The sequence below is a fragment of the Mixophyes fleayi genome, chromosome 6 (assembly GCF_038048845.1).
Source record: "Mixophyes fleayi isolate aMixFle1 chromosome 6, aMixFle1.hap1, whole genome shotgun sequence".
In the NCBI taxonomy this organism is placed as follows: Eukaryota; Metazoa; Chordata; class Amphibia; order Anura; family Limnodynastidae; genus Mixophyes; species Mixophyes fleayi.
Genome location: NC_134407.1, coordinates 127,479,204 through 127,491,004, shown reverse-complemented (window position 1 = coordinate 127,491,004; position 11,801 = coordinate 127,479,204). Strand labels below are relative to the sequence as shown.

Sequence of the window (11,801 nt, the reverse complement as noted above, 5' to 3'; positions counted from 1 at the left end):
CACCCATTGAGGAGGGTTGTTGCCATGAATTTTCATGTATTGGTACCACAATTCTGTACAACGCCTATGTAAGATTTGATTAGCATATTGATTTAAACATATGTTTACATTTAAAGGAAAAAAACGGATTATTATGGTCCAGATATATATCTGTAGATAATTGCAGAAGTAAATGCATGCACAGTGTAACAATAGGCTGCAGAGAGTGTGGAGATTTGGAAACAGCACCTCCACCCTCCCCCATCCTGCCTCTGTATTGTGCGCTCAGTCTCAGGAGACGCGCAGCAGACGCTCCCCAGCAGCAGAGAGAGAGAGAGAGACTGGCAGCAGTGGGCATCCCCAGCTCTGTGTGAGATTAGTGCCAGTCCAGACATCAGAGGAGCAGCTGAATGCACAGGGAGAGGAGGTCCCTGTCGGCTCCATCATTGCAAACTTTGTCCAACATCGTTATGCTGGACCGTGACTGAGGAGCCTGGGAAGTGTGAGCACCCGGTTTCCGAACTGAGGGACCTGGGACGAGGGGCACCCCTGCTCCTCTAGACAATGCTCTCTCAGGTTTCCACTCTACAGGAGAGTGTCCCAAGCAGTGGAGGGGAGCAAGTTATGCACTGAGTGCACCCTGGAGAGAGACCCCACACCGGCTGACCGTGCAGACATGGAAGCAGAGGGACGTGGGACCAGCGTGGAGAGTAGCAGCAAGGACTCAGACCGCCAGCTCCGGCTTAGACTGTGTGTCCTCAATGAGATCCTGAACACCGAGAGATACTATGTGGGGACCTTGCAGTTCCTCCAGTCTGTGAGTGTCCTTTGTTATATATATATATATATATATATATGTTTATAGCCAGAGACATAAGCAATGTGTGATACTACTATACCAGTCCGAGACATAAATTGTGTGTATACCTTTAACAGAACACAGGGTAGGCTCCAAAGACCACCCAGATCTATCGGGTACTTGTGGTGCAGGAAAGTTATCTATGGGACACTGCTCAGATGCAGAGATTTGGGGAGGGTATGTGTGTGTCTCATGGCTCAGTAATCATTAGCATGGTAGGGCTGTCAGCTGGTGTCAGGAAGATAAAGGGATCATGTGTGATATATATGCAATCAGCAGGGTTTCTCTCGTTCATTATCCTCTGTCTGGAGCTAGGCAACCAATGTAACTACAAGCTCCAACACCCCTGCTGGGACTCCTTGTGCCACAAGTGCTGGAGAGCCATTAGTTCTACCTCTGTTCTAACTATACAAATTTGTCAGTGTCCTTCTGTACCCCAAGCAGGTCATGGTTTGTAAAGTCCTAAGAGTACTGTTATTACTGTTTATTTATGTACCCCACCACAATCACAGAGCTTTACAATTGAATATAGTCCACATGTTCTTACATAGGGAAATCCTGAAATCATGACCTGCTAGGGTATTGGAAAACTGATCTAAGTCTTGTATCATTGTACAATAGGTGTAGCTGGCATTTTCATTGGGTTACCATTATTGCATGGGAATATATTTCCTATTAGAGCTGTGTATGTATCATATAAAAACATTTTTGTGGATTGTGTGTGCAGAGCTTTGCGCTGTGTTCATAACTGGATTATACTGACCGTTCAACAGATCTTGTAATGTGTGCAGGGGATAAAGCACCATTGCCTTCATGTGTAAACAGTGAGGTCATCAGGGATTCAGCCTAATCTGTCACTTTACTGAGAGAGAATTGGGGGCTCTCCCTGTGTCTCACTTGAATGCTGTGTTGCTGAATTAACCTCAGAGTTGCTGTAGAATTCATTCCCAGAATAAAGAATGTGTTGTATGTTTGTTACAGTAGATTGCACTTAAAGAAGCAGTTATTTCATCTACGGATTTCCCAGCTGAGTTGCTAGCAACATACATCATATTCTAGGAATAATTTGCTGGGCAGAGAACAAGGTATTAATCCTTGCTGCGTTTAAGAGATGATAATAACATGTTCCGTACTTTTCTATCTTTTTGATGAACATTTAGCAAAGAGATGAATGGATGTAGTAATGTATTTAGAAAAATATAAATTGATGTATCAATTTATGACATACCGCTCCTACTTAATAGTTTACATTTCAAGATATGCATGTTCTATGTAATCCTAAATTGTATTTCAGATTTTCAGTTGAAGATTGTCAAATCTTATAAATGCACTATGGTGTATAACCTTTGTACCATCTTTATTTATCACTTTAAAAAAGTGTCCCTGTTTGTCCAGTGATATCAATCTATCTGTTATCTTATGTTTGTATAGTATGTAAGCTATAGTACTGGCTTGTTTTACATTCTGTAATGCACACAATGGCCTGCATATGAAATGTCTCTATTAGTGTATTTGCAAAATATTGTGGGTTCTTTCTGTTGTGTTTTGACAATGTCCTACAGGACAATGCTACAAAACTTCCACTGCCGGCTATTTAGTATTGGACCCTTAAGAGCAGATATAGATTTCCTGTGTCTCCAGCTATTGTAGTTTCTAAGAGGCAGAGCATGTGGACAATTGTAGTTCCAAAACAACTGGAGAGATGCAGATGGCTTAACCTTATTTGAGGATTAAACTCTTGCTGATACACTTAGGGATTTAGTAGTTATTGGTGCACCTGTTGGTAAGTATATCAAGCTAGTGTTTCATGGTTTTACACCTGAGTATAGGTTTGGTCAAGGCTCAATAAATTCCAGCCGCAGGATAGCCTTGGTGTCTAAATATATACCGCTGGCATGCAACCAGGTAGCCATGATATGTAAGCATATATTGCTGGTGCATAGCCAGGTAACCCGATATGTAAATATATACTGCTGGTACATAGTCAGGTAGCATGATATGTAAACATATACTGCTGGTGCATAGCCAGGTAACCCGATATGTAAATATATACTGCTGGTACATAGTCGGGTAGCATGATATGTAAACATATATGCTGGTGCATAGCCCGATATGTAAACATATACTGCTGGTGCATAGTCAGGTAGCCCGATATTTAAACATATACTGCTGGTGCATAGCCCGATATGTAAACATATACTGCTGGTGCATAGTCAGGTAGCCCGATATGTAAACATATACTGCTGGTGCATAGTCAGATAGCATGATATATAAATATATACTACTGGTGCATAGCCCGATATCTAAATATATACTGTTGGTGCACAGACACAAAGCTCGGATAAGTAAATGTATACTGCGTGAGTGCCACCAGGTTGTCCCAATATGTAACTATATACTGCTGTAGTGCAGCTAGGCAGCCATAATATGTAACTATATACTGCTGTATGCAGCTAGGTAGCTCATCTATGTATGTATATACTGTAGGTGCACAACTAGGTGGTCCCGATATGTTTCTATCACTGACAGCATTCTGTGAGTGATGGATGCATTCTCTGCATTCTGACAGGCTCCTGAATTCTACATTGTTTTGTCTACTGCTGGATTGTTATAATCTGTATTGATATGTGCATCGCTGTTGTTTTGGTCAAGGCTATGAAGAAAATGCTGAGATATCCAACATGGGTCACACTCCATCACTACAATAGAAATGGATTTCCTTATTTTCATATCCTGACCATATTTGACTTCCTGAATTGTATTGTGTGTATTAACCTGTTCTTCATAAACTGTAAAGAAATGTACAATATTCATCTGGCTTGATTCCTCCTGTTACACTGACAACAATTAGATGTAAACTTGTGCCACAATGTCAGGCCTGGTGTATTTTTTGTATAGAGTGTCACAATGCTTTACATTGGATAACTGTATAGACTGCGCACTCAGCTGTGAGGGTGACAATAGACCATCCTATGTTTGTGCTCTTCTACTTAGGTCTGCAAGTGTTAGTTTCAGTCGTGGTGTAAGTACATTTCTTGCTTAATTGTGTTTTCAGGACTTCCTGTATTTGAAGCAATGATTAAAAGAATATACTTCCTTATAAAGATACACTTGAATAAGGTTTTTGAAGTAATAACACCCATTGTAATTACTGAGACAATCTTTGCAGGATTTTAGATAGGCCTATTATGCTCTGGATCATTTGAGAGCCACATTGTATTTAGATAAACTCTCAACCTTTTCTTCTCTGGGACCCCAAGAGATGTGGTTTACAGTAGAACGTACAGTATGTCTGGCAGATCAGAATGTGGGACAACCACTCTCCATAGGTGGTAGCTGGTGTTGGGAGACTGTGTATTTGTCTTGTTTTTATAGGACATTAGGAACCTCAAAAAATAAAAACATAGTTTATTTCCTACCTGGGGGTATATTTACTAACCTGTGGGTTTGAAAAAGTGGAGATGTTCCCTATAGCAACCAATCAGATTCTAGCTATCATTTTGTAGAATGTACTAAATAAATGAAAGCTAGAATCTGGTTGCTATAGGCAACATCCCCACTTTTTCAAACTCGCAGTTTAGTAAATATACCCCAAGTTTCTGTCACAAATGTTCTGAATATTAATTGCACCAACTGTGCAGATCACAGCACTGTCACCATCTGCCAAGTGCTGCTCAATAATTCAGGCAGGTTATTACCTGGGGTCAGTTCAGAACGGTTTGTCTATACAGTATTAATGCAGGAATGCCCTGTGTACACATTTACAGTACAGATTAATTTATGCATGCTGTAATGATCCCTCCATTCCTGGGACTGCATTACCACGTTGTATAGACAGTATCACTCATGATGTTTTTGGCCCATTAAATCCCTAATGACATTGCTTTGTATAAAAGGACTATAGACATTCATAGGTATATAAGCAATCACTTGGTAATGAGTTACTTATATAAAATAAAAAGAGACCCCAGCAAGAAGGTGCTATTCTCCCTTTATAACTGGTCCTGGTCATGGAAGGGCTGTGTTCCAGGTCTTGGAAGAAATAACTTTGGAAACGCAACAAGTGAGGCCTTTTCCTGAGCTGCTAATGCTTGCTGTTTATTTTGTCTTTCTGTCTGGTTCACCCAAGTGACAAACTGCCTTTTAAAACTGTCAAATGGGAAGGGATGGGATTTTATGTGAAAATAATTAAGAATTTAGGAACCATTGACATTGTGTTTTTTTTTTATTTTGTTATATGGTTGTATGTGCTTCTTTTAATAAAGTGTACAATAATGCTTTCTTTTCTTTTTTCTTTTTTTTTTTTAAAAAAGGCGGTTTTATCAAATGATTTGTTTATCTTGACAAAGAAAATAAATTGTTTAACATCTTGCTCGGAATAACTGAGAAATCACAAAGTAGTGTAATTAACTCTACAGATATTATGCTAAGAGGATTTGAGAAGAGAATCTTAAAATTCTCTAGGAATCATATAATTCACATGTCACATAAAAACCAGAAGTAAAATCTCTGACTTATTCCAGATTAAGGGAATTCTGCACAACATAATTCTTATCCTCCCAAGGAGTTATGGGATTATATCATCCTCAAGAAATACTTATCTGAGCTGCGATAAGTGTGGTCATTATTCAGCACGTCTTAGGCAATGCCAAGAATGAAATCAATCTGAAGGAGGGTATACATTGTGAAATATTAATATGATCCTGAGACGTGCGACATTGGATGAGTTTTAAATTTTATGTTATCATACAAAGGTTTGGGTCAGATCGGGTTTTCTATTAAAACAATTATATTGGGCTTTAACTCATATCAACCAATCAGAGCACCTCTATCATTAGTGTGATTAGACTGCTATAAGATGAGGTTTCATTATTTGCTATGAGTTACAGTGATTAAGTAAGCTGCACAGTGTCCCTTTAATTTTCTCCAAACTGTTTTGCATGGTATTGGGTCTGCCAAGACGGGTGGCGTTTTAAAACTGAGAATGTCTCATACTTTCTGGGCTCATGTAATGTCTGAACTTGAAATCACTTCATAAAGATGAAATTTGTCTGAACGAGGATAATGTCTCCACCATAGAGGTCTCTGTATGGTGTGAAAAGAAGGGACACGTCTGCTGCTTATAATGACTTTTACAGATAAGAAAATTTGGCTAACTAAGAATAGCTTAACTTTTTACCATGTTTTTTCCAAGCAGGTGGAATTTTGGTGGAGTCAAGATGAGGGAAATAATGTTTTCTGTTAATAATATTTTTTTTACTGTCAATAGTTTTAAAATCTTAATGTTCTTTATCCTCTTGAAGCATTTAAAGGGATATGAACATCTAAAAATATTTATAATGTCATCTTTGTGTTAACTATTTTTCACTTATTTCCTATCCTTTGACCTGCCTACACTCATATTAGGTGATTTCAACATTCCCATTGATGATCCCACTGTCTCTTCTGCCACTAAACTTCTTTAACTTACTCCCTCCTTTGGTCTCTCCCAATGGACCTCATCTCCCACCCACTGTGATGGGCACTCCCTTGATCATGTCTTCTCCCGCTACTGCTCCATCTCTAGTTTCTCCAATTTAGCTTTCCCACTTTCTGACCACAAGCTCTTTTCCTTTAGTCTCACCTTACCTCATGCCCTCCCCCTGCTCCCACATACACAACGAAACCTAAGTACTCTTAACCCACTCCACTTCTCATTTTCACTAAAAGAAATATTTTCTCCAGTGACTGCATTGTCCTGTCCTAATCAGGCTGCCTCTTTCTATAATAAAACACTCACTTCAGCCCAAGACAATGCAGCTTCAGCTACTACATATAGTCTCCGATGAGCCAAACCACAGCCATGGCAAAATAAACATACTTGCTACCTGCAAAAGTACTCCCGCACTGCAGAGCGACACTGGAGGAAATCTCGTTCCTATCCTGATTTCCTCCATTATAAAATTATCCTTACAGCACTGTCCTTTCAATTGCCAAACAAACATCCTTCAAATCTCCAATATCCACCCAGTCTTCTAACCCATGTTGCCTCTTTGCCACCTTCAACTCACTTCTCTGCCCACCTGCACCACCTCCTCCTCCCTCCCTCACTGCCCATGATTTTGCCACCTATTTCAAAAACAAAATAGACACCATTTAACAAGATATTTCCTCATGCCAAATTCCACTCACTCTACCAACTTTACCTACACTCCCCAATCCACCCTTAATTCATTCTCTCCAGTAACTGAAGACGAAGTCTTTGCACTCATCTCATCATCTCACCCTACAATGTGTCCATTCAACCCTATTCCCTTCCAACTTCTCAGCTCCCTCTCCTCCGCTGCATGCCCACCTCTTCAACCTGTCTCTCTCCACTGGCACATTTCCATCCACCTTCAAACATGCACTCATGTCACCTAAGAAATTATCTCTCTATCCAGCCTCTCTCTTAAACTACCGCCCTATTTTTCTCCTCCCCTTTGCCTCCAAAGTACTTGAGCAATTAGTGTACAAACACCTGTTTTTACTTTCTCTCCTCTCATTTCATTCTTAATTCTCTGCAATCAGGCTTCTGCTCCCAACAGTCCACTGAAACTGCTCTCACAAAAGTGACCAATGATCTACTTACTGCAAAATCGAATGGTAATTTCTCTGTACACATTCTCCTAGACCTCTCTGCTGCTTTTGATACTGTTGATCACCCTCTTCTTCTACACACCATTCACTCCATTGGCCTTAGTGACAGTCCTTTCCTGGTTCACTTCTTACCTATCGAACCGCTCCTTTAGTGTTTCTATCTCTGGCATATCCTCCCCTCCACTCCCTTTACTTTTTTCATTGTACACCTCTTCTCTTAGGGCACTAATTCGCTCATTCGGCCTCCAATACCACCTTTACGATGATAACACCCAGATCTGTATCTCTTCCCCTGACCTCTCTCCTTCTGTACTATTTTGTGTAACTGTCTTTCTGCTATCTCCACATGGATGTCCCAAAGCTACCTAAAGCTCAACATGTCCAAAACAGAGTTTATTATCTTCCCTTCTGCCAGAATCACCACCTGCCCTCAAATCTCCCTGTCAATAACACCACAATTTCATCAGTCTCCCAAGCCCGTTGGCTTGGTGTCACACTTGCCTCCGCCCTCTGCTTTATTCCTCAAATCCAGACTCTCTCCCAGTTCTGTCGTCTCCACCTTAAAAACATTGCCAAAATATGCCCTTTTCTTACTCAACATGCTACCAAAACTCTTATCCATTCTTTCATCATCTCCCGTCTTGACTATTGCAACCTCCTGCTATCTGGCATGCCTGACACTCCTATATTCACACTTCAGTCCATCCTAAATGCTGTTGCAAGACTGATCTTCCTCTCTCACCGTTCCACATCTGCTGCACCACTTTGCAAATCCCTACTCTGGCTCCCTGTGTCCTCCAGAATCATTCAAATTACTCACCCTTACCTACAAAGCTCTCAACAACAACACCCCTGCATACATCTCAAATCTCATATCAAAATACTCTCCCTCCCGCCCTGTTTGATCTACCTCTGATCTGCGCCTTGTCTCATCTCTGATAACCACCTCTCACTCCTGCCTACAAGACTTCTCCCGTGCTGCTCCCCACTTATGGAATTCCCTACCACGCTCAATCAGACATCCCCACATCCTTCAAATCTTTAGATCCTCTTTGAAAACCCATCTCTTTTTTAGAGGTGACTATTCACACTAATGCACCCTCTCAAGTATCCAAATCTCCATTCTGAGCCACACTCGCTCCTTTTGTTTCAGCTGTGCCATCTTCCCCTTAGAATGTAAGCTCTCTAATGAGCAGGGTCTTTCATACCCTTTGTTTTCATGTCTCCATTCCATTTTGTTGGCCTTGTCTGTTCTTGTTTTACGTATGTCCTGTTTGATGTATATCCTGGTCTTCCATACTGTACAGCGCTGCGGAGCACTGTGGTGCCTTACAAATCTATGATAATAATAATAACAGTTGTTAGAATCTTCTTCCTTGTATTATCTAAAAATAATAGAAAGTATGGTTAAATCATACTGTATAGTGCTACATTGTATGCATTATTTAAGGTAATATATTTATAGATGTATGATGGTGTATTTGAAATAAGGTTGCCACAGCAGTTGTATTCCTGCATTTTACTCAGTATTCTGTAAAGTCCATTAACACCATGAAGTGTTAGTATAGCTATCTGCCTGTGGTATCTTGACTGCACCATCATGTTGACACCGTAAAATATGCTAGTTAGTGCAAAGTAATAGTGGCCTTTTATTTTCTTCTGCTGAACCAGGGGCCTTAGGATTGTAATATTAGCGTAAGCATGTATCTTATGGAAATAAGGCTGTTACGCTATACAGTGGGCTGTGTCTGTTGACAATATGGCCGTTATAATATACATAGAGCTGTATCTGGTGGGAGTAAGGTAGGTGTACTAGACTGATGCTGTGTCTATTGGGAATAAAGTTGTTATAATATGCATTGGACTGTATCTTATGAGAATAAGACTGTTATACTATGCATGGGGTTATTTGTGGTAGGTTTAAGGTTGTTCTACTGTACATGGGGATGTATCTGGTGGGTATAGGCTGTTATTCTAGCATAGGCGTGTATATGTTGAGAATAATGCTGTTCTGCTAACATATGGGGTTTGTATGGTAGCAATAAAGCTGTTATACTAGCATATGGGGTGTAAATGATGGGAATAAGGCTGTTATACTAGCATAGGAATGTATATGGTGGGGATAAGGCTGTTATATTGGACATCATGCTATATAATATGGTGAAATTAGAGTCTGCAATGCACAATATTTACTTTTATATTCAAGAGTCACACTATAGAAAATAATACAAGTTGGCAGCTGGTTCACATTAGGTAATGTGCTTTGGATCACTCCCTTACACACAGAACCTTTCTGAAAGATAAGCTGGTCATTCTACACCAGGAAACTGTGTAAAATGACAGTTTTAGGCTGGTCCTGCTGGTAGCATCTTGGTGATCAGTAAGAATTTTTGTTAAATTCCATTTAATATGCAGACGTTGGTTTGGTAATCTGTATACATATATCACTATAATACAGTGATATGGAGTCCCCACCCTTTCCTCTCTCCCTCTGCATGTTTTTCAGGTTCTATAAATCTGCACATAATGAGGACGCGTGAGCTGATGACAGCATGACAAGCTGGCCTCTGGCCCATATAATATTTATATAAAATAATGCTGTCCTCTCTTGGAATCCTGCGTTACATCATAAAATATACGTTCATGCACAGTGCTTGGTAAAACATGTGCTTTGATGTTTTATGTAACTATGTTAAAATTCAATTTTCCAATCAGCGGCAGATACAACTTTCTCTTTTCTGAGATTTTCTCACTTCCATTTGGATAGATTTCTGTTTTAAAAGTGATAGGGAAAATAAAAACCAGATGGCTGACATTAAATATTACAGTGCATTTGTATGAATGCATCAAAACGTTCTTGTATCTGACAGCTGTGTGTATATTCGCTGTTATAATGTACATGGCAACCATTTGAGTCAGTGGGTATTCAAGGTAGGTAGAATTCTGTCTCAGCAATGGCTCATGACATGCTTAATAACAACCTTTTTTTTACTCGCTTCATCTTGCACTGGTGAACCCAAGAACGATGGAAACCCTGTAGGCGAGCATTCTATCACTGCACTGGCATATTCAATGCTGTGAACACTTAACTGGTAATGCATTGACTTAAATGGTATTATAAATGGCACTGGTGTCTGTTACTGCAATGAAGCTGCATATTTGTAACTATTACATTGTAACCGATTACAAACCTAATTGCTGACTATATTATTGCTGCAATATAATTTACAGAGGAGAATCTCTGATTATAGTAAGTATAATTTACTGGAATTTTTTTGCAGACATGTTGATGGATATATATATATATTCGGCATTGTGAAAATCATGAAAGGTTATGACCTTGGTCTGCTGATATAAATTATGGAATTGGACAACAGATTTGTATGGTGGATTAAATATAGATGATTGTTAAGCTGAATTCCCCATGATACCATGAAATGTGAGTGTGAGGCTTGATTATCTCCCGAGAGTCTTGATCCTGATCGTATATAGGTGCACTAGATTTGATATATAGATAGATACACCGATCAGCCACAACATTAAAACCACTGACAAGTGAAGCGAATAACAATGATTATCTTGTTACAATGGCACCTGTCAAGGGATGGGATATAGGCATTATACTCTGCCATCAAAGAGATCTCATGAGCAAAATGTATGATGGCAGAATCACATATTATGTAATTGTTTTGTACCAAACTTTTCAAAGGCATTTCTCATCCTATTGGTCCTGTAAAGTATACTATTTTGTTATGGTATAATACTTCTTGATAATGGTATCGCTGTTTATGATGATTACTTGCCCTTATTTTAGAAGTCATGCTGAAATACCCGTTTGGGTCTATTTACAAAACTGTGAATTGCCATTGCATCAAGTTACACAATTTATGAAGGGTTCATGCAGGAGAAATCAGATTACCTGTCTGTATGAGGTTCCGTGAAGCCAGAAAGGCTTTGCACGATCCCCCGACTGGTCAAATCATATGCGCAGCAGCGGAGGCTGCAGGTGCTCGGGAAAGCAGCTTGTGTAGGAGGGGGATCTTTGTCGGGACTCCATGAGCAGTCTAAGCATAGTAAATAGCAGCTGTACTGCATTATGGATTACTGCAATTTGCAGCGATACATAGTAAGTATAACCATTGCACAATAGTAAATAGACCCTGTAGTCTGTAAGAACTTTAATGATTAATGTTGCAGTTCTTCTCTACTGCATTCTTAATGTTTCTCAGAAGCAAAAGGGGGAAATTCATCCTTCTAACACTAATCCAGGTTGTCCATCAGAATACATGTATAGGGGTGCTAGTCATTGACAAGGCTGGATCATGGGTAATAGATGGCAGCTCTT

The 11,801-nt window shown here is 39.8% G+C and overlaps 1 protein-coding gene across 1 annotated transcript in view; it reads left to right on the top strand.

Moving 5' to 3' along the window:
- Nucleotides 1-237: 237 nt before the first annotated feature.
- Nucleotides 238-11,801, top strand: part of PREX1 (phosphatidylinositol-3,4,5-trisphosphate dependent Rac exchange factor 1) — a 192,644-nt gene continuing 181,080 nt past the window's right edge. The window contains exon 1 of the mRNA XM_075176396.1: nucleotides 238-796. Within this exon, the coding sequence (XP_075032497.1) occupies nucleotides 656-796 (141 nt within the window). The 5' untranslated portion in view covers nucleotides 238-655. The remainder of the gene's footprint in view (nucleotides 797-11,801) is intronic.